This window comes from Rhinoderma darwinii, chromosome 1 (assembly GCF_050947455.1).
Source record: "Rhinoderma darwinii isolate aRhiDar2 chromosome 1, aRhiDar2.hap1, whole genome shotgun sequence".
Classification (NCBI taxonomy): domain Eukaryota; kingdom Metazoa; phylum Chordata; class Amphibia; order Anura; family Rhinodermatidae; genus Rhinoderma; species Rhinoderma darwinii.
The window spans coordinates 442,124,433-442,149,190 of record NC_134687.1 but is presented as its reverse complement, the minus strand read 5'-3'; the positions used below and the strand labels follow the sequence as shown (position 1 = coordinate 442,149,190).

The 24,758-nt window shown below is 44.4% G+C and overlaps 2 protein-coding genes across 4 annotated transcripts in view; one reads left to right on the top strand and one right to left on the bottom strand.

The window, feature by feature from the left end:
- Window positions 1-12,547, bottom strand: part of HSCB (HscB mitochondrial iron-sulfur cluster cochaperone) — a 28,561-nt gene extending 16,014 nt beyond the window's left edge. The window contains exons 1-5 of one of the 2 annotated variants that reach the window (XM_075831020.1): window positions 11,997-12,547; window positions 10,970-11,066; window positions 6,501-6,590; window positions 5,838-5,982; window positions 4,757-4,884 (exon numbers count right to left, since the gene is read on the bottom strand). In XM_075831020.1, the coding sequence (XP_075687135.1) occupies window positions 4,805-4,884; window positions 5,838-5,982; window positions 6,501-6,590; window positions 10,970-11,066; window positions 11,997-12,421 (837 nt within the window). In that variant the 5' untranslated portion in view covers window positions 12,422-12,547 and the 3' untranslated portion in view covers window positions 4,757-4,804. Of the gene's footprint in view, window positions 1-4,756; window positions 4,885-5,837; window positions 5,983-6,500; window positions 6,591-10,969; window positions 11,067-11,996 lie in introns of those variants that run through there. The other variant, XM_075831015.1, reaches the window with a different exon arrangement.
- Window positions 12,548-12,608: 61 nt separating this feature from the next.
- CHEK2 (checkpoint kinase 2) overlaps window positions 12,609-24,758 on the top strand; it is a 118,789-nt gene continuing 106,639 nt past the window's right edge. Inside the window, exon 1 of one of the 2 annotated variants that reach the window (XR_012849588.1) lies at window positions 12,609-12,709. The gene's annotated coding sequence lies outside the window, so the exon portion shown is untranslated. The remainder of the gene's footprint in view (window positions 12,710-24,758) is intronic. The other variant, XM_075831002.1, reaches the window with a different exon arrangement.

The following is a 24,758-nucleotide window of genomic DNA, read 5'->3' as shown; positions in this document are numbered from 1 at the left end:
CTGGCTAGATTCCCGGAGGTGCCGTTACTAGTGATGGGGGATTTTAACGCGGTATTGAATACTAATATGGATAAATTCGGCATGACAGGGGGAGGTTTAACAGCGTTTGGCCATCTTGTTGCTGAAATGGGTTGGCGGGACATATGGAGGGATAAACATCCAAATAGGTTTCAGTATTCTTGTGCGTCTTCCACGTATCAGTCTTTATCCAGGATAGACCTAATCTTGTGCTCACCGGCAGCGGTACCCTTTGTAGCCCGGATAGAATACTTGCAAAGAGCTTTATCGGATCATTCCCCTTTGTTAATGAAGGTAGAGACGGAGGGGAGGACAGGGCGGGGGCAAGGGTGCTGGAAACTCAATGCCTTTTGGCTGAAGTTGATAGATCAGAAACAAATTTTAGACCTCATAAAAGGAATACTTTCAATTCAACTCGGGAACGGTACCGCAAGAGATACTGTGGGACGCGATGAAGGCGTGGCTGAGAGGGGTGTTCATCCAGCACATTTCGGCAGTTAAAACACGGTCTAGACAATTAGGGGAAGCGTTGTTGGAAAGGGTAACAGAGACAGAAAGGCTACATATAGCAGATAACACACCAGACACACTGAAGCATTGGGTGGAGGCGCAGCGGTTGTTAAAACAGCATCAGTTGGAGAGGGCAGATAACAAAAGGATGTTTTTAAAACGCCAATATTATGAGGAGGGGGAAACCACTGGACGGCTACTGGCAAGGATGGCGCAGGCTCAGAGGGAGAATAATTACATACACACTATTAGGGGGGAGGGGGGGGAAGTCGGAGACGGATACAGGACAGATTTTGAAAGTTTTTCAGCAGTTTTACTCAGATTTGTATGCCTCTAGGGCAGAGCACACACCTCAACAGCTGGAAGAGTATATAGGGGAGATCGACCTTCCCAGGTTGGGAGGGGAGGAGAGAGGGACATTGGAGGAGCCCATATCTCTGGAGGAGCTCCAGGCAGCCATAGGGATAATAGCCAGTGAAAAGGCGCCGGGGCCGGATGGTCTTCCGGTGGAAGTTTTTAAGGAATATGGGGAGGAACTCACACCGCAGTTACTGGCCACTCTTTTGGATAGTTTTGATAGGGGGAGGCTCCCGGAAACAATGTACGAAGCAACTATAGTAGTTCTGCCGAAAGAGGGGAAAGATCCCCAGCTCCCGGGCTCCTATAGACCCGTTTCTCTATTGACGGCGGATATTAAAATCATAGCAAAAGTATTGGCGCTTCGACTAGCTAAGGTAGTGGCTGGGGTGGTACATGGAGATCAGGCCGGTTTTATGCCATCCAAATCGACGGCGGTGAATCTGAGACGGCTGTTCTTGAATTTACAAGTTCTGCCGGATAATAATGGGGGGAGAGCCATTCTGTCCTTAGACGCGGCTAAAGCATTCGATTGCGTGGAATGGAAATATTTGTGGTCAGTTCTGGAGAAAATGGGATTTGGCCCTAATTTCATAAAATGGGTAAAGTTGTTATACGTAGCCCCGACAGCAAAGATAAGGGTGAATGGGGTGCTATCGGATCGGTTCGCGCTGGAGCGGGGAACGCGTCAGGGATGTCCATTATCTCCATTGTTGTTCGCGTTGGCGGTGGAACCATTGGCGTGCGCAGTGAGACAACATGAACATATTCAGGGGTTGAGATATGGGGGGGTGGAGGAACGAATTGCATTATACGCAGATGATATGCTGCTATTCATGGTGGATACCGAGCGCACACTACCGTTAGTGATGGCCCTAATTAAGAGGTTTGGGAAATATTCAGGACTACTCATTAATTGGTCAAAATCGGCTCTAATGCTCATGGACCCGGGGGTTATCCAGACTGGGGAGGAGGAGGTGGAGATACCGGTGGTCACGGAGTTTAAGTATTTGGGGGTTAGGGTGACGGCGAAAGCACAGGATTATATGTCCCTTAATGTAATGCCACTGTTAACAACGATAAAAGCCAAAGTAGAGGCGTGGAATAAGTTACCGCTATCGGCTCTGGGTAGGACGAATCTGATTAAAATGATCCTTATGCCCCAGGTGCTGTATGTCCTACATAACTCCCCGGTATGGATCCCCAAATATTGGTTTAGGAGGTTGCACAACCTTTTTAGGGACCTAGTATGGAAGAAGGGGGTACCTAGGATTAAACTGGAGAAACTACAACTGCCTAAAGAGGAGGGGGGCCTGGCTGTGCCCAATGCTTGGGTGTATTATTTAGCGGCCCAATGTCAGCATTTCTGGGGGTGGGAGCAGGAAGAGACATGGGGGTCCAGTGCGCGCATCATATCATATCTGGGGGGGGGGGGGGGAAACCCGTTGGCAGGACTGGAAGCGCACAGCTATAAACGGATGGCGAGTACCAGACCCACTCTGCTTCTCATACACAAGGTGTGGTGGCAGTGCAAGCAATTGCTGGGGATAGGAGAGTGCACTAAATATAAACCACTCTGGAGGAATGCTTATCTGGGGGAATTGGGTAAATTGGAAGGGATGCAGGTGTGGGAGCAGCAAGGCATAATACGATTGAGTCAGTTGTACGAGGGAGGCATACTCAAATCCTTTCAGCAAATAAGGGAGGAGTTTCAGCTGGACTCCCGCATGTTCTATCAGTACCTGCAGATTCGGCACGCTGTGCAGACACAAGCGGCCAGTGTAGACATGACAATACATGCCGCGGGAGTGTTGGAACATATTGCAAAAGCAGTAACGTCAAAAGGATTAATTTAATTGGTTTATTGCAGGTTATTGGTGGAACTTCTGGGGATCCTATGGCGCCAGTGAAAGCTGTATGGGAGAGGGATGTGGGTCCTATTCCGACAGACCACTGGGAGGCGGTATTGGCAGCAACATGTACTTTGTCCATTAATGTAGCACAACAAAGATCGCAGTTGTTTCTGATACATAGGGTGTATAGGACCCCGTGGGTGCTGAAACAAATGGGATTAAGAGCAGATGCCAAGTGCCCTAGGTGCCCGGAGGAAAAAGCAGACATCCTCCATATGTTCTGGACATGCGGGAGGTTGGGGATTCTGTGGACGGAAATATTGGAGCTAGTGGGGAGAGTGTTTGAGGTACAGATTCCATGGGATCCTGTGGTAATGCTGCTAGGGTATGTTGGGGATTTGGAGGGTGATAGGATGTCAGGTTTGGCAATCGCTAAAATACTATATCAAGTTAGGAAAGGAATAGCAAAGCACTGGCTGGATGCGGAGCCACCCTCAAAACAAGAAATCATAGGGGCACTTAACTCACAGGTTCTGATGGAATATAGGATATACTCCAAGAGGGGGTCCAAGGTCAAGTTTGAAAAACAATGGGCTAGGTGGATTGATCAATCTGGGTATGCTTCTGTGGAGCTAATGACACTACGGTCACACGTTCAGGTATAGGGCTACTGACGGTGGGGTACATACGGAGAGCAGGCGTAAGATGGGGAATGGAAAAGGGGAAGAGAAGGAGATAGGATTGAAAAAGTGGTATCGAGAAGACCGGCTGGGGGGATACAAGGGGGAGTTGGGGGGAAGGGAATGTTTGGCTGGACATAAATAATTGGGTCTGTGGAAATTTGCTTATACACTGTATGAGAAAGTACAATGACCTGTAAAAATGTGAAGTTTGTTGAATAAAATTGAACTGATTAAAAAAAAAAAAAAAAAAAGAGGCTCTGTCACCAGATTTTGCAACCCCTATCTCCTATTGCAGCAGATCGGCGCTGCAATGTAGATAAGAGTAACGTTTGTTTTTTTTTTCAAAAACGAGCATTTTTGGCCAAGTTATGACCATTTTTATATTTATGCAAATGAGGCTTTCTTATGTACAACTGGGCGTGTTTAAAGTTATGTCCAAGTGGGCGTGTATTGTGTGTGTACATCTGGGCGTTTTTACTTGTTTTACTAGCTGGGCGTTGTGAATAGAAGTGTATGATGCTGACGAATCAGCATCATCCACTTCTCTTCGTTAACACCCAGCTTCTGGCAGTGCACAGACATACAGCGTGTTCTCGAGAGATCGCTCTGTGACGTCACTTCCTGCCCCAGGTCCTGCATCGTGTCGGACGAGCGAGGACACATCGGCACCAGAGGCTACAGTTGATTCTGCAGCAGCATCAGCGTTTGCAGGTAAGTCGATGTAGCCTCTGTCGCCTGGTGCCGATGTGTCCTCGCTCGTCCGACATGATGCAGGACCTGGGGCAGGAAGTGACGTCACAGCGTGATCTCTCGAGAACACGCTGTGTGTCTGTGCACTGCCAGAAGCTGGGTGGTAACGAAGAGAAGTGGATGATGCTGATTCGTCAGCATCATACACTTCTTTTACTAGCTGGGCGTTGTGAATAGAAGTAAAAACGCCCCGATGTACGCACATAATACACGCCCACTTGTACATAACTTTAAACACGCCCAGTTGTACTTAAGAAAGCCTCATTTGCATAAATATAAAAATGGTCATAACTTGGCCAAACATGCTCGTTTTTAAAAAAAAACAAAACACGTTACTCTTATCTCCATTGCAGCGCCGATCTGCTGCAATACGAGATAGGGGTTGCAAAATCTGGTGACAGAGCCTCTTTAACAACCATGCCTCGAGTATTTCACCTGCACAACAAGATTTATTTTGGATTGTGCATTTATTGCTTCTGTACGACTTTAATATAATAACTGCCAGAAGTGTTATATAAAATGCCATTTAATGCATATAGAAAAATGGAAACATGACATTACAGACCTGAATCATCTCTTCTGGTCATAGTGACAATGTGGATCCAAATAATCATTCCTATAAACTTTCACATTCTAGCCAACAGCAATAGTGAAGGTAACGTGTATAGGTGTGCACATTGGTGTGGATGGTAATTTGGATGTATGAAATGTCCCTATGACAAGGCAGAGTAAACATGGTCATGGATGTAACTGCTATCATTTACGATTCAAGATAGTTGTATTATTTGTGATACTAAAAACGACTCATTCCCACCATAGGAAATCTGCTGCCCTCATTGGAGCCCTTATCATACATGCTGAAATAGTTCTCAGATGTGATTAGTAAACGGTACGATTACAGGGTTTACTATTGTCTGAGAAAAATACATGTGGAGCAATGCAGATGCATAATATTTCCCACTAATATATAAATATATATATATATATATATATATATATATATAGTGTATTATTATATATACACTATAATAATTTTTCCGATGGATTGTGGGAAATAACTCCTAATAATGTCCTTTTCCCGATAAGTGTTCCAATTTAAAAATTGGAATGTACACTGTATTTTGGCCAACGCTTTAAAACGATGGCAGTCCCCCCCCCCCTCATTTTGTACACTAAAGGGCCTTTCCCATAAGTGTACATTAGTATAATGCCCCATGCACATGGCAGAGCCGTGTGCACCGAGCCTGTATGGCAGTGCACGGAGGCCGTACGACTCTCTAGTAAGGAGCGGCACAGCCTCCGTGTGCTGCTGTATAGGCTTTGCTGTATGTACGCATTTATCCTATCCTAGAAGCAATGCTTTTACAGTAGAATACCTGTGTACAAATGGATTGCGATGGAGGTGGTCTCATTTTTATTTTCTGTCCGATTACCAGGGAATTTGACAGAAAAAAAAACAAAACAAAACAAAAAAAAAACGCCATATGCCTCAGTATTATTGGGAACATAGAGCTCTGACATGATGTGAACAGAGCAGAACAGCTTTTTTTTCTTTGGGTGAAACATCAGTTTCAACAAACTCACAACAACTATATTAAAACAAGTTCATCTGAGATTAGCGAAGCGGACTAGTATCAATAATACTATTAAAGTCCACAAGGAATACCTTGTACAAAAGTTCCAATTTCTTCAATCTCTGCCTCAGTTCTCATGTCATTAAGTTTTTCATTGATTTCGAAGACTTCAAACATAAATGGTGCATCCACGCCACAGCCTGTACCTTCTGTAATTGTAATGCCGTGAAGACTTAGCTGTGGACAGGAACAAAGAGGAGAAATGAAATAAATACATTTTATTTAGAACAACTTCTACTATAAAATATACAGAGTATCAGAATTTATGTGTACTCCATATTTTTTAGTTTAGGCCCCATGCACACGACCGTGTTCGGTCCATGATGTACGGTCCGCAAGTCCCGGACCGAACACACTGCAGGGAGCCGGGCTCTTAACATCATAGTTATGTATGACGCTAGGTGTCAGTGCCTCGCTGCGGGATAACTGTCCCGTACTGTAATCATGTTTTCAGTATGGGAAAGTAGTTCCGTGGACAGGCAGTGACACCTAGCGCCATTGATAGGTATGACGCTAGGAGCCCGGCCCCCTGCACTGTGCTCGGTCCGGGACATTCGGCCGACATGCGGACTGAACACGGTCGTGTGCATGGGGCCTTAGAATTACTGAAATCCCACTAATTTATCCTCCTCTAATATAGACAAAACAAAAAACAAAGGCGAAACATAAAAAAAATACACCCACAACAAACTTACCAGATATATGCCCCTGCCCAAGGGTGATAACAAGGTACTGTAAGCTTTGTTAACCAATGACGACTGTTTTTCAGAGATATTCCGTTCTTGCTAAAAACAAAGCAGAGTAAAGATCACCATTATTTATGACAACTATACCTTTGCTAAGGCTGTCCACACTGCGGTCGCGGCTTCCATTTTTACAGGATATATTTATTCTTAACTTACAGGTGGTACCTGCACATATGGAATACAGAGGGGTTTAAATACCTCCAATAGATTTACATGAAGTTATAGAGTAACACGGAAGGAGAGTGGGCCCTGTCCGTGAGGGAAAGAAGGTCATCACGGAGAGTTTCGGCCTCATGCACATGGCCGTATTAGAGTTCTGAGACGTAATAGAGTTCCCATTATAGTGTATGGGTCCTTCAATGTACCTTCATATACCTTTTAAACAAAAGGTTTGTTCTATCGGATTCCATACGAAAAATTTGTGACATGCTCCATCAGTTGCCAAACGTATAGAGCAAGGGTCAACAATCTTCGACACTCCAGCTGCCGTGAAACTACAAATTCCCAGCATGCCCTGGCAGATTTTGGCTGGAATAATAAAGCCTTTGGCTGTCAGGGCGTGATGGGAGTTGTAGTTTCACAACAGTGCCAAAGGTTGCTAACCCCTGGTATAAAGCTTTTCTCCCCTAAAAGAATATCTCCAAACATAAACCATCCGACAAAGCCTGCATGGCACAGGCTCCATGGAGTCTTAGGCCATATATTACACTGTGAACTGGTCTACAAATCGGCAACAAAATCTGCGTGTAGCAGCTGCGAATTTCACTTATTGCAATGAATGAAATCTGCAACATTTCTCAAAACAGATAGGGCATGCGGCGGTTTTAAAAATCTGCAGCATGTCTAGAACCTAAGGCCTCATGTACACTTCCGTCGGCTGTTGTACGGCCGTTAATGACAGTCCCGTCACACACGGGCTGCACACGGATGGCTTCCGCGTGCAGCCCGTTGTTTCACGGACCAAATTCAATCCAAAGGCCGAGACTGTTCCGTCAAAAACGGGTAGGAGTAGGACCTGCACTACTTTTGACGGAACGGCCGCACGGTTCCGTTAGAACAACGGAGGTGTGCATGGCCGATTGAAATGAATGGGTTCAGGGTGCGATCAGTGACAAAAACGGATAGCACACTGAACGAAAAAACTGAAGCAGGCATGGGGCCTAAGGATGTTTTACACTGTATGTAAATGCAGTTTGTTAAAGAGGCTCTGTCACCAGATTATAAGTGCCCTATCCCCTACATAATGTGATCGGCGCTGTAATGTAGAGAACAGTGGTTCTTATTTTGAAAAACGATCATTTTTTAGTAAGTTATGAACAATTTTAGATTTATGCTAATTAGTTCCTTAATGCCCAACTGGGCGTTTTTTTACTTTTGTCCAATCAGCGTCATAAACTTCTCTCCATTCATGTCCATCTGTACTCACAGCACAGCGCGTGCTGTCACATACACCCACAGTAACTTTACCGAAGTGTCTTGAGAGTGAATAGACATTTCCTCCAGCCAGGACGCGATGTCTATTCACACTCACGCTCGCGAGATCAAGCTGTGCTGTGTGTAAGTCCCACAGAAACTTTACCGAAGTGTTGGGAGTGTGAATAGACATCGCGTCCTAGCTGGAGGAAATGTCTATTCACTCTCAAGACACCTCGGTAAAGTTACTGTGGGTTTATGTGACAGCACAGCGTGATCTTGCGAGATCACGCTGTGAGTACAGATGGACATGAATGGAAAGAAGTGTATGACGCGGATGGGTCAGCGTCATACACTTCTCTTTACAACGCCTACTTGGTCAAAAGTAAAATAACACCCAGTTGGGCATTAAGAAAGTAATTAGCATAAATCTAAAATAGTTTATAACTTGCTCAAAAATGATAGTTTTTCAAAATAAAAACCACTGTTATCCACATTACAACACCGATCAGATTAGGTAGGGGATAGGGCATTTATAAACTGGTGACAGAGCCTCTTTAACAACAGATTCACTTACATTGTACTGCACTTTGTAGCAGAATTTTAGTGTGGATTCTGAAACAAACACACAATGTGTGAATAGTTCCTTAAAGGGGTTATAGGGACTTTTATAGTGGTGACCTATCCTTAGGATAGGTCATCAATATTAGATCGGTGGGGATCTGACTCCCGTCACTCTCACCAATCAGCTGATTGAAGGGGTCACGGCGCTCGCTGTCAGCGACGCGTCGTCTTCATTGCTTACCAGGCACAGCTTATAGATTTAGTGTTGACTTGCCTAGTACTGCAGCTCAATAGTAAAACAAAATCCCGGCACTCACAACGTTGCTTTCAATCTGTGCTTTTACTTTGAGTATAAGAGAATGTGCACACAGTGTTTTCAGCCATATTTTGGGCCATAAACGTCCCGAAAAACAGCTGAAAAATCGGAAGCAGAACGCCTACAAACATCTGCCCATTGATTTCAATGGGAAATACGGCGTTCTGTTCCGACGGGGCGTTTTTTTTACACCTCGTTTTCCAAAAATGGCACGTTAAAAGACGCCCGCGAAAAATAAGTGCATGTCACATCTTGGGACGTTTTTTGAGCTGTTTTTCATGGACTATCAAAAAACAGCTCCAAAAACGGCCATAAAAAGTGTCGCGAAAAACGAGAGTTTCTAAAAAAAAAAACGGAAGAAAATCAGGAGCGGTTTTCCCCTTGAAAACAGCTCCGTATTTTCAGACGTTTTTTAGTAAGCGTGTGCACATACCCTAACAGTATGTGAAGTGCTGCGTAATATGTTGGCGCTATATAAATAAAGATTATTATTATTAATAATGGGACTGGGCTGCAGTACCAGGCACAGCCACTATCGAATGCATGGAGCTGTGCCTGTTAAGCAATGAAGAGGATGTGGTCCATTCAATCAGCTGATTGGTGGGGTTGCCGAAACCCTATTTTAAAAGGTGCAACATCTAATGTATTGTTTAGCTTGTATTAACTTTTTGGGGGGGGGGGGGGGGGGAGATAGGGATTAAAAAAATAAAAAAAGAAGCAACTCGGCCATTGTTTCCTGGGTTTTGTTTTTTGGAGTTCACTGTGCAGTATAAGGCCTGATTTAAACGAGCGTGTGCATTTTGCGCTTAACAGCTGCGTGTGTCATCAGTGTATGATGCGCGGCTGCGTGATTTTCGTGCAGCCGCCATCATTATGACACTCCGTTTGGATGTTTGTAAACAGAAAAGCATGTGGTGCTTTTCTGTTTACATTCAGAGTTTGACAGCTGTTGCGCGATTCACGCAGTTCGCACGGAAGTGCTTCCGTGCGACCTGCATGATTTTCACGCACCCATTGACTTCAATGGGTGCGTGATGCGCGAAAAACGCTTAAATATAGAACATGTCGTGAGTTTTACGCAGCGCACTCACGCTGCGCAAAACCCACGGACTGTCTGCACTGCCCCATAGAGTAATATAGGTGCGTACGACACGCGTGAAAAGCACGCGCGTATATTACGCTCGTGTAAACGATGCCTAAAGGACACAGTAACTTTACTCTGTGTGTTGCAACGATTACGGTAATATATATATATATATATATATATATAAATAAAGAAATCTATATAATTCTTTTTTTTTTTAAAACAAAAAGACTAGCCGAACAGTCACCAAACTTGGATGCGCGCAAGCCCGCCAGGGTCAGGACCGAAGACCCAGACAAACATATCCAAAGTCAGGCAGCACTCCAAAAAGAGTGAATGAAAAAAGTTTTGGTATCCATAAGCCCAATGCAACGTTTCTGCGCTTCCATAGAGCTTTTCTCAAGCAAATGACATAATGTGATAATATATGTATACTGTAGATACAAAATGACAATCACAATGTGTTACTTATATCAAAAATATCCATATATTCAATACAATAGAAAAATGAGGGTAATAAGATATAATTATTAAGGCCTCATGCCCACTTCAGTTATTTCCTTCAGGGTGATATCCGTTTTTTTAACGGATAGCACACGGACACATTCATTTCTATGGGGCCATGCACACTTCCGTTGTTTCAATGGTTCCGTGCGTCCATTCCGTCAAAAGTAGAACATGTCCTACTTCTATCCGTTGTTCAGTGTCCGTCTCGCCCATTGAAGCCTATGGGTCTGTCAAAACAACGGACAGCTCATGGAAGGCATCCGTGTGCCGCCAGTTTTTCACGGATCGGCGGGGCGTGCCCCCAGCTGCCAAAGCAACTCATCTCCACTCCGCGACTGCATTAGCTGATGGCCCCCTCTGCCTATCTAAACCCTTAGATGCCGTAGTACTCTGGGCAACTTTCTCAATGTTAAGTGGATTTGCTGAATGTCTAGAACGGACCAATTTACAAAATGTAATACAAAAAACACAATTTACACAGAACTAAGAAATAAATAAATAAATTAAAAAAAAAGGCTTATTCTGGAAACCTACCTGTGACTTCTGACTGAAGTAATCTGGGTGTAGTAAACGCTGGAGATTCCTATATTTTCTCTGCAGCTCCTGAACATCAATAATAAATGTTCGCTCACTGAAAAATGAAATATGAAGAGGTGACTGAAGCTGGGATTTTACAGTAGAAAATGTATCCAGCGGGGCTAACAGAAAAACTTTAGATGGAACATCTTAGGCTCTGTTCACATCTGCGTTGGGGTCCCGTTCTGACGTTCCGTCAGAGGTTTCCGGCAGAACGGGACCCCGAGCAGACACAAACTGAAACCGACGGAAACCAGAGGTTTCCGTCTCCATTACCATTGATTTCAATGGTGACGGTTCCGGTGCCCATGGTTTCCGTTTGTCTCTTTTGTTCACCGGATCAGTCGTTTTGCCGGAAGCAATAGCATAGTCGACTACGCTATTGCTTCTCTGTTGCATGCGGCAAAACGACAGGTCCGGTGCACAAAAGAGACAAACGCTTAGGCTTCGTTCACATCTGCGTTGGGGTTCTGTTCATGGCTTCCATCAGACCTTTCCGTCAGGAGAACCCACGAACTGAACCCAAATGGAAACCATAGCTCCCGTTTGCATTACCATTGATAACGCATCCATGCAAATGGCTTCTGTTTGTCACCGTTCTGTAAGGTTTCCGTTGTTTTGACGGAATCAATAGCGGAGTCGACTAAAGGATATGTCCACCCTTGTATACTACCCGCTCAAATTCACAGCGCCCAGCAGTTTTTGTCAGTGCCCTAGATATTGAATGGAGCGGAGGGGCACACGCTTGACCGCCGCTCCATTCTACCCTTCCTGGCAGCGGGCTTGCGGGGCTATACAGAGGTAAAGTATTGGGTACAGGCACTTCTATAGCTTCTTACAAAACAGAACCGTAATAAGAGCGTGTGCAGGAGCTCTAAATATGATTTTAGGGTGTATTCTACTTTCTCCATTGTCAGAATACAGACTGCATTGATGATAACCACCATTAATAGTCCATAACGCTGCACAACATCATGTTTCTTACCAGTTGAGAATCTGAAAGAAATCTTTGCTTTCATTAGGAGGCTGGAGGGAGCTGCAGGAGGGACAGAAGAGCTCGGTGCTGCTCACAGCTGACTGACAATTCCAGCACAATGTGCCAGTAGATGCGCAGAGGTTTCTTAGTGGGTGGGAGGTGAAGGCTCCCTTGTACAGGAGACCGTATAAAGAAGCACAGCTAGGCTGGGTGACAGCGCTACTACATAGGGACATAGACGCGCGCTGGGACATCACACTGGATACAGGCAGGGGTGCACGGCGGCTGTAAAGAGAGGTGACAAGAGATACACAGCCGCTAGGGGAAGCGCTGAGGAGCCTGGTCACCGGCTGGAGGAGAACCCCATTGCAGCTTGTCCTTGCTCTCAAGTGACTGGCACAGCGCCTCCACACTACATGACCAGCCGGCTCCATTGCTGACACGCACTCTGGTGGGACCCGGAAGTAAAGTCTTATTAGTCACTAATTGCTTATCATATTCTACTGAACACTAGGAATCCCCTATGCTAATAGTGAATGGTACAGGCTGAGGCAGGATAACCATACCGTCTTTTCATTCATGAGGAAAAGTCTCTAGAGGTGAAAGGTGAAAGGTTACCGCCCATTCCTTACGTCGTGGCCGCTGATTGGCGGACTGTACTTGACTGTGAATGGCGGTAAAAGAGTCGCGCTGTATCTTCCTGCTTTTGCGGCTGCTTTGAGGTGAGAGTTTATATGAGGGGCTCCGTCCCGAGGGATTCCAAACAGGTTCTTAGGGATTTGTTTAATAAAGTTTAAAAAACAGCAGTCATAAAGAACCTGCTGAAGACGGGTGTTGTGTCAGGCTGTAGGCGGATCCTGGAAGAGAGCAATGTACTTGTCAACATGGAGCAGCCATGTTGGAGGGAGGAGGGTATGATACTGTTTACTGTATAATCGCAGGTGGTGTTTACTAACACTTTCTTGAGAGAACCGGTGAGAACTTTTGATAATCCACTGGCTTTATTACAATCTAAAAATAAGTGAAATCTGTCGAGGGACCTGGGTTCAAATCCAAGGCTATATTCACACGTTCATGATTTGCCTAAAGCAAATTTTGCTCTGTATTTTTACAAAGAATCTGTGGAAGAAATCGCTGACATCAAATTTCTGCCTTGGATGACCCTTCTGATCCGCAAGGGGGTTAGCCTCATTGGCTTTCGCTTGCGGAATCCGCGAGAATAATAAACATTCTCGATATTCTTGCCTATTATTTTCTTCCACAGCTCATTCAAAAATCCAGTGGGTTGTGAATGGGGTATCGTCTACTAGTGCTATGAAAAGTGGAGAAATTATCCTTAGTAACCAATCAGATTGCTGCTTTCTTTTTCCAAAGTGTCTCTGAAAAATTAGTTAGAATCTGATTGGTGGCCATGGAGAACGCTCTCTGTAAATCTTACTCCATATCTTAACCCCTTAATGACCAGGCTATTTTAAACCTTAATGACCAAGCCATTTTTTTACGGTTTCCATCGTCGCATTCCAAGAGCTATAACTTTTTTATTTTTGCGTCGACATAGCTGTATAAGGTCTTGTTTTTTGCGGGACAAGTTGTGTTTTTTAATAGCACCATTTTGAGGTACATATTATTTATTGATTAACTTTTATTAACTTTTTTTTGGGGGGGAATAGAAAAAAAACTGAAATGTCGTCACCCTTTTTCGCGGCTTAAATTGACGCCGTTTACCGTGTGGTATAAATAACACAATAACTTTATTCAGCGGGTTGTTACGATTGCAACGATACCAAATTTGTTTTGATTTTCACGCGCGTCGCACGGACCTATGTTCGTCTATGGGGCCGTGCAGACAGGTGCGTGATTTTTACGCTGCGTGAGTCCGCTGCGAAAAAGTCACGACATGTCCGTTCTTTGGGTGTTTTTCGCGCGTCACGCACCCATTGAAGTCAATGGGTGCGTGAAAATCACGCATGCCCCACGGAAGCACTTCCGTGGGACAAGCGTGATTCGCGCAACAGCAGTGAAAAGGATGAATGAAAACCGAAAAGCACCAAGTGCTTTTCTGTTTACAAACATCCAAACAGAGTGTCATAATGATGGCGGCTGCGCGAAAATCACGCAGCCGCGCATCATACGGTGATGACACACAGAGCTGTCAAGTGCCTTTTGCGCGCGCAAAAGCCGCGTTTGAATCCGGCCTTACACAGTAAAAATGCTTTTTTTTCCAAAATTATTTGTTTTTGTGTCTCCATATTTGAAGAGCTCTAACTTTTTTTATTGTTCCGCCGATACGGTTGTATGAGGGCTTTTTATTTGCGTAACGACTTGTAGTTTTTATTGGTACCATTTTGGAGTAGATGTGACTTTTTGATCACTTTTTATCACATTTTTTTAAAGTCAGGATTCACAGAAAACAGCAATTTTTCCATAGTTTTTAATGTAATTTTTTTATGGCGTTCACCGTGCGGGTTAAATAATGTAATTCATTTATAGTCGGGGTCGTTACGGACGCGGCGATACCAAATATGCGTAACTTTTTTACTTTATTTTGGTTTTTTAATAGTAAAGCATTTTGTAAGGGGAAAAAGTGGGTTTTTAATTTTTTTTTTCACATTGTTTTTCTTAATTACCTTTATTAAACTTTTTTTTACTAGTCCCACTAGGGGACTTTAATATGCGTTCATCCGATCGCTTTTATAATACACTGCAATACTTTTGTATTGCAGTGTATTACTGCCTGTCCGTTTAACACGGACAGGCATCTGCTAGGTCATGCCTCCGGCATAGCAGTCATTCACTACAGGCAGACCTGGGGGCCTTTATTAGGCCCCCGGCTGCCATCGGAGACAGACACTCTGCGATCTTCTCGCCGGGTGTCAGTGGGATGAGGGAGCTCCCTCCCTCTCTCCAAAACAACTCTGATGTGGCGCACGCTATTGAGCACTGCTTTTGAGGGGTTAAAAGGGTGAGATTGATACTAATATCGATCTCACACGTTCGAGCAGGGACGCCCCCAGCCCTCAGCTACCTCTGGCAGCTGAGAGCAGGGAGATTTGACAGCTCCCTGCTCTATTTACTTCTCCTGATGCAGCGCCGTAAAAAGGCTTATGCATCAGAATAAGACCCGTTAGTGACTGACGTGAAAAGGCGTATTGGCGGTCACTAACGGGTTAATGTGGTTTTCCCATCAAGACAACCAGTCCTTATTGGGGTATATAAATGTCATAGAGGGGTCCCTTGCTTCGGCTTCTGTCGTGTTAAATATTTGCAATAAACGTTGTTTTATTTAACCCCCTTCCACATTGTACATTTACCACAGCAGTGCACGGGTTGTTTCTGGTATTGCAACACCGCTCCTTTTGAATTGAATGGGATTGAGGTGCAAAACAACACACAACTTGCGGACAGGTGTGTCACTGTTTTTTGGATACAGCTGCCATGTTTTCCTTATCTTGTATAACCATTGTAAGGCCCCATGTACACGACTGCGTTCGTACGGACAACTCATGAGCTATCCGCAGGATAAGTCATCAGTATATGATCGTGGGGGTCAGACACCCGGACCTGCACTGATCAACTGCCTCCGGATGTTATGCAGGGTATGCAGTATTTGGTGCCGGAAAAAGATGGCAGCTCTGCTGCAATTCCGTGACCGGAGCCATCTGCTTCCAGCAAGGACGTCCGGTGCCTGGAGGCAGCAGGAACAGCTGATTGGTGCGGGGTCTGGGTGTCTGACACCCACCGATCATATACTGATGACTTATCCTGTGGACAGCACATCAGTTGTCCGTGAGTGGACAACCCCTTTAAAGAGAACCCGTCACGTTGAACATGCTGTGCTATCTGCGTGCAGCGTGTTATAGATCAGGAGGAGCTGAGAATAGTCTTTCTCACAAAACTGCATCTCCATCTGCTCAGCTCCTCCAGCTCTATAACACGCTGCACGCAGATTGGACTTTATGGGTGACGTGGCAGGTTCCCTTTAAGTCCCCTAGTGTGACTTAAAGAGTCTCTGTCACCACATTATATATATTGTACATGATGTGATCGGCGCTGTAATGTAGATTACAGCAGTGTTTTTTTTATTTAGAAAAACGATCATTTTTGACCTATTTTAGCTTTATGCTAATGAGTTTCTTAATTAACAACTGGGCGTGTTTTACTGTTTGGCCAAGTGGGCGTTGCGCAGTGAAGTGTATGACGCTGACCAATCAGTGACCAATCAGCGTCATACACTTTCCCCCATTCATTTACACTGCACATAGCGATATAGCTATATCGCTATGTGCAGTCACATAAACACACTATAACGTTACTGCAGTGTCCTGACAATGAATATACATTACCTCCAGCCAGGACGTGATGTCTATTCAGAATCCTGACACTTCGCTAATACAATCCCGACACTACAGCACAGCAAGCGTAATCTCGTTTGAAATGACAGTTTACAGCGTAATCTGTCGGGATTGTTTTAGCGAAGTGTCAGGATTCTGAATAGACATCACGTCCTGGCTGGAGGTTATGTCTATTCACTGTCAGGACACTGCAGCAACGGATACGAAATCTCGCGAGATTACGAGGTAAACGAGATTTCATATCCGTTGCTGTAAATCTCACAGAAAAGAATCAGAAGTGTCAGGATTCTGAGTACACATGACGTCCAGGCTGGATTTCATGTGTATTCATTATCAGGACACTAGTAATTTTAGGCTTGTGTATGAGGCTGCACATAGTGATATAACCATGTAAATGACAGCATATCGTGATCTCAATGTGCTGTGCTGTAAGTCCTACACAAATGTTACCGAAGTGTCAGGATTGTGAATAGACATAGTGTCCTGGCTGGAAGCGATGTCTATTCACTCTCAAGACACTTCAGTAACGTTAATGTGTGTGTGTGTGTGACTGCACATAGTGAACAACGTAAGATCATTATGTGCAGTGTAAATGAATGGGGAGGAGTGCATGATGCTGATTGGTTAGCGTCATGCACTCCTCTGTACAACGCCCACTTGGTCGAAAGTAAAAGTACGCCCACTTGGGCATTAAGAAAGCTCATTAGCATAAACTAAAATCGCTCCTAACGTTGTGAAAAAAGATAGTTTTTTTAAATAAAAAGCATTACTCTCACCTACATTACAGCGCCGATCTCCTTATGCAGGAGACAGGGCACTTATAATGTGGTGACAGATTCTCTTTAAGGTGTTAAACGGGCGGAATCAGGGATTTTTTATTCCGCCCGTTGCAGTGAGGTGTCGGCTGTATTACACAGCCATCACCCGCTGAGTATGGAGCGCGTTTAGCCCGTGAGCTCGCTCCATACTTAACGGCTTTCACGTATATGTACGTGACATGTCGTTAAGGGGTTAAAATGATCACATTATTTATCCAGCATAGTGAAAGCCATAAAAAAAAAACCATAATTCCAATTTTTCTACAAGATTTTGTAGTGTGTATGTGGGAATTTTTGCCATTCATCCAGAGGAGCATTTGTGAGATCAGACCCTGACGTTGGATGCGAGCCCCTGGCTTGCAATCTCTGGGTGTTCAGTCTGGTTGGGGTCACGGTTCTATGCAGGCCATGGACCTTGCTTTGTGCACTGGGACACAGTCATGCTGGAACAGAAAAGGGCTTTCCCCAAACTGTTCTCACAATGTTGGAATCATACAATTGTCCAAAATGTCTTAGTATGCTGAAGCATTAAGATTTCCCTTCACTGGAACTAAGGGGCCTAGGCCAACCTCTGAAAAACAACCCCATAGCATTATCCCTCCTCCACCAAACTTTACAGTTGTCGTAATGTAGTTAGACCGGTAATGTTCTCCTGGCATTCGCCAGTCTTGTCCATCAGACTGACAGATTGAGAAGGGTGATTCATCACTCCACAGAACATGTTTCCACTGCTCCAGAGTCCAGTGGCAGCGTGCTTTACACTACCCCATCCGATGCTTGGCATTGTGCTTGGTGGTGTAAAGCTTGCATGCAGCTGCTCAGCCATGTAAATCCATGCCATAAAGCTCCTGGCGCACCGTTTTTGTGCAGGTGTTAATGCCAGAGGAGGTTTGTAACTCTGCAGTTATTGAGTCAGCAGAGCGTTGGCGACTTTTATGCACTATGTGCCTCAGCCCTCGACGACCACCCTCCCCTGTAACGTTACGTGGTCTGCCACTTCGTGGCTGAGTTGCTGTGGTTCTCAAACGCTTCCACTTACAATAATACCATTCACAGTTGTTCTTGGAATAAGTAGGAAAGAATACATTTCATGAACTGCCTTGTTTCAATGATTTCAGTGAGCTCTTTAGAACGACCCATTCTTTCACAAATGTTTGTAAAGGCAGACTGCGTGGCTAGGTGCTTCATTTTACATACCTGTAGCAATGGGAATGAATGAAACACCTGAATTGAATGATTAAAGGGTTATTCCCAAGTTGAGTAAAACATTTTTTTAGGCATTCTATACTGAAATGAAATAAAAAAATAATTTGCTGTTTAAAATGTTTTAAAAATTAATTCCCTAACTACCTTTTTTTTTTTTAAACTTGATGACTCAGCTAGTGCTGGTTATCTTTTATAAAAGAGGGGCGTCAGTGGCTTGATGTTAATCAAGCCGCTCTGCAGTGTGCGCGCTCCCGACATTGCTAGCTAATGTAGTTCTAGCAGCATCGGGAGAATGTTCGTCTCAACCAGGCATGGTAAGCCTAGTTGAGACGAACACACCGTGAATTGCAACACCAGGGCACCCTTCACACATATACACACACGTTACAAGCAGTACCTTGAGCGGACCGCTGACTTCTCCTCCCGACTGGTGGCCGGCCCGGCATCTAATGCGCATGAGCCGATATGCACGTTCATGCTAGAAATGACATCCTCTCCTAAGGACAGGGAGGATATCCTTGCGCATGCATGGCCAAAGGTAAATAGTGGTGGCAGGATCCACAGACAACGAGCTACAAACAAAGAGGGACTGACAGCGACTTCAAGCAAGAATATCCCGAAAACAACATCGCTGGGCTAAAGACAGGTAATTACAAAAATTATTATCCTTAGAAGGGTGAGCTTAATAAGCTCGATTTTTGTAGATGGGAATAACCCTTTAAGAGGTGCGTCCCAATACTTTTGTCCATATAGTGTATATCGTACTCCCACCCCCAATGTTCCCGAATGGCCAGGACATGCTATGAAGCAATCCTGAGGTCCCTACATTATAGTAAAATTGCATAGTTCCCACCCTGAGTTGACCCCAGTATTAATGCATGTTTAAAATTAGGTCCCTTATAGACCATTTTAGTGCCGAGTTTGCCCAGGCTTATACCACTGAGAAGTGCATTTCTTTTGATGAGTCCCTGGTATATTTTAATAGTAGGATTCATTTCTGCCAGTAAAAGTTCAAGGAATGGTGTGAAGATGTATAAGTTGCGCGAGAGTGCATATGGGTACACCCATAGGTTTAGGATTTATTACGGGGAGGACACCAGAATGTCCCTCCACCTTCTTGGGAGTTACAGGAAAAATAGTGTGGGATTTGGTGCAGGAACCAGGGTAACCACCTCTACCTGCATAATATCTACACCAGCCTCCCTCTATTTAAGTGCCTTGCCTCCAGAAGCACTGTGGCATTTGGCACGAATACAAAAAAAAAATAAGCGAAGGGTCACTGCTTGGGCAAACAAGGGGCGAGAGCAGAGCATTATGCAGCAATAACGTATTGTGTCAAGTTTAAGGACAGGTGGGATGTCCTTATATTGATCACTATACATGGCCATAGCAGCTCTCCTGTCCCCGTGTGAGGTACCTGTACAGAAGCCCAAACCATCCTGGACTATAAGGCTGAGTTCACACACCCTATTTATGGACGTAATTCGGGCGTTTTAACCTCGAATTACGTCCGAAAATACGGCTCCAATGCGCCGGCAAACATCTGCCCATTCATTTGAATGGGCTTTACGATGTTCTGTCATTTTTTTACGCGCCACTGTCAAAAGAAGTGCCTGTCACTACTTGGGACGTAATTGGAGCCGTTTTCCATTGACTCCATAGAAAAATAGCTCCAATTACGTTCGTAATGGACGCTGCGAAAAACGCCTGCACATGTCAAAACGTCAAATTCCGGAGCTGTTTTCTCCTGAAAACAGCTCCGTAGTTTCAGGCGTATCGGACATGTACGTGTGAACATACCCTAATAGGTACATCAGAGGGGTTGATCTGTATAGCACTATGCAGAAAACAAGGGTGTGGTACAAAAGACTGGACATACACCGTATAGATGGCACTGTATAATGTATATGTGCTACATCAATGTGCAGGGCAGAGGGGAACATTTCAAGGATTTTCAAGAGCTGGAGATCAAGGCGCTAATATTTGGTGACCAGGAAGGGGGTTTCCCCAGTACTTTTAGAAGCAAGGCCACAGGCACTGTACCAATGTAGGACTTTCCAAGTGTAATCCCCTTGACTGGTAAAAATGGAAGGACCCCAAAAAGATGCAGTGTGTGTTACAAAAGTGGGATAAAAAACACCACCGTTTACCATTGTGAAACCTGCCCCACACAATCTGGCCTGTGTATAAAGGATTGCTTTAACCCCTTAATGACCAGCCTATTTTGGACCTTAATGACCAAGCTATTTTTTACGTTTTTTCATCGTCGCATTCCAAGAGCTATAACCTTCTTATTTTTGCATCAACATAGCTGTATAAGGTCTTGTTTTTTTGCGGGACAAGTTGTATTTTTTAATAGCACCATTTTTAGGTACATATTATTTATTGATTAACTTTTATTAACTTTTTTTTGGGGGGGAATAGAAAAAAATCTGAAATTTCGCCACTCTTTTTTGCGTACTAAATCTACGCCGTTTACCGTGTGGTATAAATAACACAATAACTTTATTCAGCGGGTTGTTACGATTGCAACGATACCAAATTTGTATAGTTTTTGTATGTTTTACTACTTTTACACAGTAAAATGCTTTTTTTTCAAAATTATTTGTTCTTGCGTCTCCATATTTGAAGAGCCGTAACGTTTTTATTTTTTCGCCGATGCGGTTGTATGAGGGCTTTTTTTTTGCGGGACGACTTGTAGTTTTTATTGGTACCATTTTGGAGTAGATGCGACTTTTTGATCACTTTTTATTACATTTTTTTAAAGTCAGTATTCACAGAAAACAGCAATTTTTCCATAGTTTTTTATTTTTTTTACGGCGTTCACCGTGCGGGTTAAATAATGTTATAGATTTATAGTCGGGGTCGTTACGGACGCGGCAATACCAAATATGTGTAACTTTTTAACTTTATTTTGTTTTTTTAATAGCAAAGCAGTTTGTAAGGGGAAAAGCTGGGTTTTTCATTTTTTTTCACATTTTTTTTTAAATTAACTTTATTAAACTTTTTTTTCACTTTTTTACTAGTCCCACTAGGGGACTATAATATACGATTCACCGATCGCTATTGTAATACACTGCAATACTTTTGTATTGCAGTGTATTACTGCCTGTCCGTTTAACACGGACAGGCATCTGCTAGGTCATGCCTGCGGCATGATCTAGCAGGCAGTCGCTCCAGGCAGACCTGGGGGCCTTTATTAGACCCCCGGCTGCCATTAGAGACACAGACACTCGGCGATCGTATCGCCGGGTGTCGGTGGGAGAGAGAGGGAGCTCCCTCCCTCTCTCCAAAACCACTCAGATGCGGTGCTCGCTATTGAGCACCGCATCTGAGGGGTTAAACGTGTGAGATCGATACTAATATCGATCTCACACAGCAGAGCAGGGACGCTCCCAGCCCTCAGCTGCCTCTAGCAGCTGAGAACAGGGAGATCTGACAGTTCCCTGCTCTGTTTACTTATTCCGATGCCGCGACGTAAAAAGTCTATGGCATCGGAATAAGGCCCGTTAGTGACCGACGTAGAAACACGATGGGCCGGTCACTAACGGGTTAAAACATACAAATGTCGCTTGAATTAAAATGTTATCTATTAGAACCCCCTTTTTATTACTCTGATGAACTCCACACAGCGTACACATCTGTCACACAATAGCCCCCCAAAAACCAGTTTAACCTACGCATATGTGCAGGGCATATTTCCAAAATGCATTGACTTCTTGGAGGTCTCTATTATTTTGCCTCTGCAAAGAAGAAATGGCGCCTGAAAATCTACCTCTAAGGCCTCATGCACACGACCGTGTTTTTGCGTCCGCAATTCCCCCGAAAATCCACGGGAGAATTGCGGCCCCATTCTTTTCTATGGGGCCGTGCACACGACCGTAGTTTTTGCGGTCCGTGCACGGCCCGGGAGCCCGGACCGCAGAAAGTACGGCCATGTCTTATTACGGTCCGGAGTTGCGGTCCGGGCTCATTGAAAACAATGGCCGCGGCCATGTGCATGTGCGGGCGGCTTGCGGCTGACAGTCCGCAGCCGGCCGACCCGAAAATCACGGCCGTGCACACGGCTACGGTTGGGCTACGGTCGTGTGCATGAGGCCTAAGTAGAATTGTGTCAGCCATGTGCCACTCCTTATCTTATGAGCCCTGCCCTGTGCCCAGGCAACAGATAACCAGATGTGGGGTATTGCTGTACCAGGGAGAACCTACATACCAATTTATAGGGTGTTTGTCTCCGGTGACACAAGCTGGGCACAACCTATTAGGCACTAAAATGGCATAAATGTGGAAAATTAGCAATTTTCACTCTGCACCGTGCACTGCACATTAAATTCTGTAAAACACCTGTTGGGTGAAAATGCTTACTAAATCTCTACATGAATACTTAGAGTGGTGTGTTTTCCAAAATTGGGTTCATAATCTGCAGCTTGCTTATATTTCTGTGCAGCTTTTTTCCGCTACGTGTGGCTGGGGTGTTGAACTTTGTAAATTGAGCCTCCTTTTAAACCTATGAAGGACTTTTCAACTGCTATGTTTTTTTTTTAGGTGTAGAGATTTGGGAAAACAATATAGTGGTCGATGAGTGGCCTGAAATTTGGTTCTTGGGTTTGGCAGTAGCTTGTTGTTAGAGTGCAGGAATTAGAAGATGGTCTCTAAACGCTTTTTATTACTGCTCATTTCTCTGTGTTATCTAATAGAGGACAAGTGTTCCTGATGTATGTTTACTTTATATTGGCCACTTGTTGTAATAGACCCCAAAAGTTACGTAATTCCACTGGTTTTGTGGAGACTTGCGGGTGATACAATTATGGCATATACATAGGAAATATAGAAAATATATATATATATATATATAGAATACTAATTCATTAAAGAGATAAGGAAAAAGGGGCTGACACTGTTAAACCAGAAATTGATAGTTGAGTGGAGGTTCACATTGGCACTATTCACACTGATGGATCACGGCAATCGATACGCCCACGGGGTGCTCGTCGACTAGTACAGCACCTACAACTTGAAATCCAAAATAGAAAAAAATCGAGGCACTCACCGACTTGGCAATGAATTTCTTTTATTCAGGTTCTTGGTCTAAATGATACGGAGTAAGCCTGTGGCCGTTTCGCGTGCAAACACGCTTTGTCAAGGCCCTGGCGTCCCTTCCTGCCCATTTTATATCCATATGTCAGTGCGTGTTTTCATAACAAACTTTCATAATATCAAGCAGAAAAATCCACAACACAAGATAACAGGTAATGCAACATAGTCATTTCATACCATAAAGTAACGTTACATTGTTTTGCTTAACCCCTTCGCGCAAAATCACGTACAGTTCCGTCATGGGAACTGGTGTTTTAACACATTCCTATGTAACTGTACATGAAGGAGATCGAGCTAGCTCAGGAGCTGAGCCAGCGCCTTCACCGCCGGGTGCCTGCTGTATGTTACAGCTGGCACCCTGAAGTAACGGCCAGGACCGGAGCTAGCCTCTGATCCGGCCGATTAACCCCTCACATGCTGCATTCAATAGAGATCGCAGCATGTGAGGAATTTTTAGCCACCGGCACCCCAGCAACGTGATCGCTGGGTTGCCGGTGGCTAAAAACTCCTCACATGCTGCGATCTCTATTGAATGCAGCATGTGAGGGGTTAATCGGCCGGATCAGAGGCTAGCTTACCTCCCGGTCTGCCAGCAACGGAAGCCTCCTATGCCCCACTCGGCGGCGGGGCCTAAAAGGTTTCCGGTACCATCGGCAAGAAGCTGAGCCGGCGTCATCAGCAGTGGGTGTCCGCTGTATGTTACAGCAGACACCCCGATGTATCGTCAGGAACTGGAGCGATCGCTGCATCTTAGCGGTTTGTCGCAAATCGGTGGCCTGCCATGCGATGGCAAGGCTGGCGACTGATACTATGGCAACAGGAGGCCTAACAATGGCCTCCTGTCTGCCATTACGGAAGCCGATCAGGCCCCGCCCGGAGGTGGAGCCTGATCGGCTTGCTGTCAGTGAACAACTGACAGTTCCAATACATTGCACTACATAGGCAGTGCAATGTATTAGAACATCAAACAAACAGTTGGATCTTCAAGTCCCCTAGTGGGACTAAAGAAAAGTGTAAAAATAAAAGTTGTAACAAATACAATAAATGTTTCAAGTAATAAAATAAAACACAATCTCCCCCTTTTTCCCTTATCAAGTCCTTTTATTATTGAAAAAATAATAATAAACCCATACATATTTGGTATCGCTGCGACCGTAGCGACCTGAACTATAAAAATATTTATCCCGCGCAGTGAACGCCGTAAAAAAAAACAAACTATAAAATACTACCATAATTGCTATTTTTTTGGTCACTTTTTCTTCCAAAAATTGAAATAAAAAGTGATCAAAAAGTCGCAC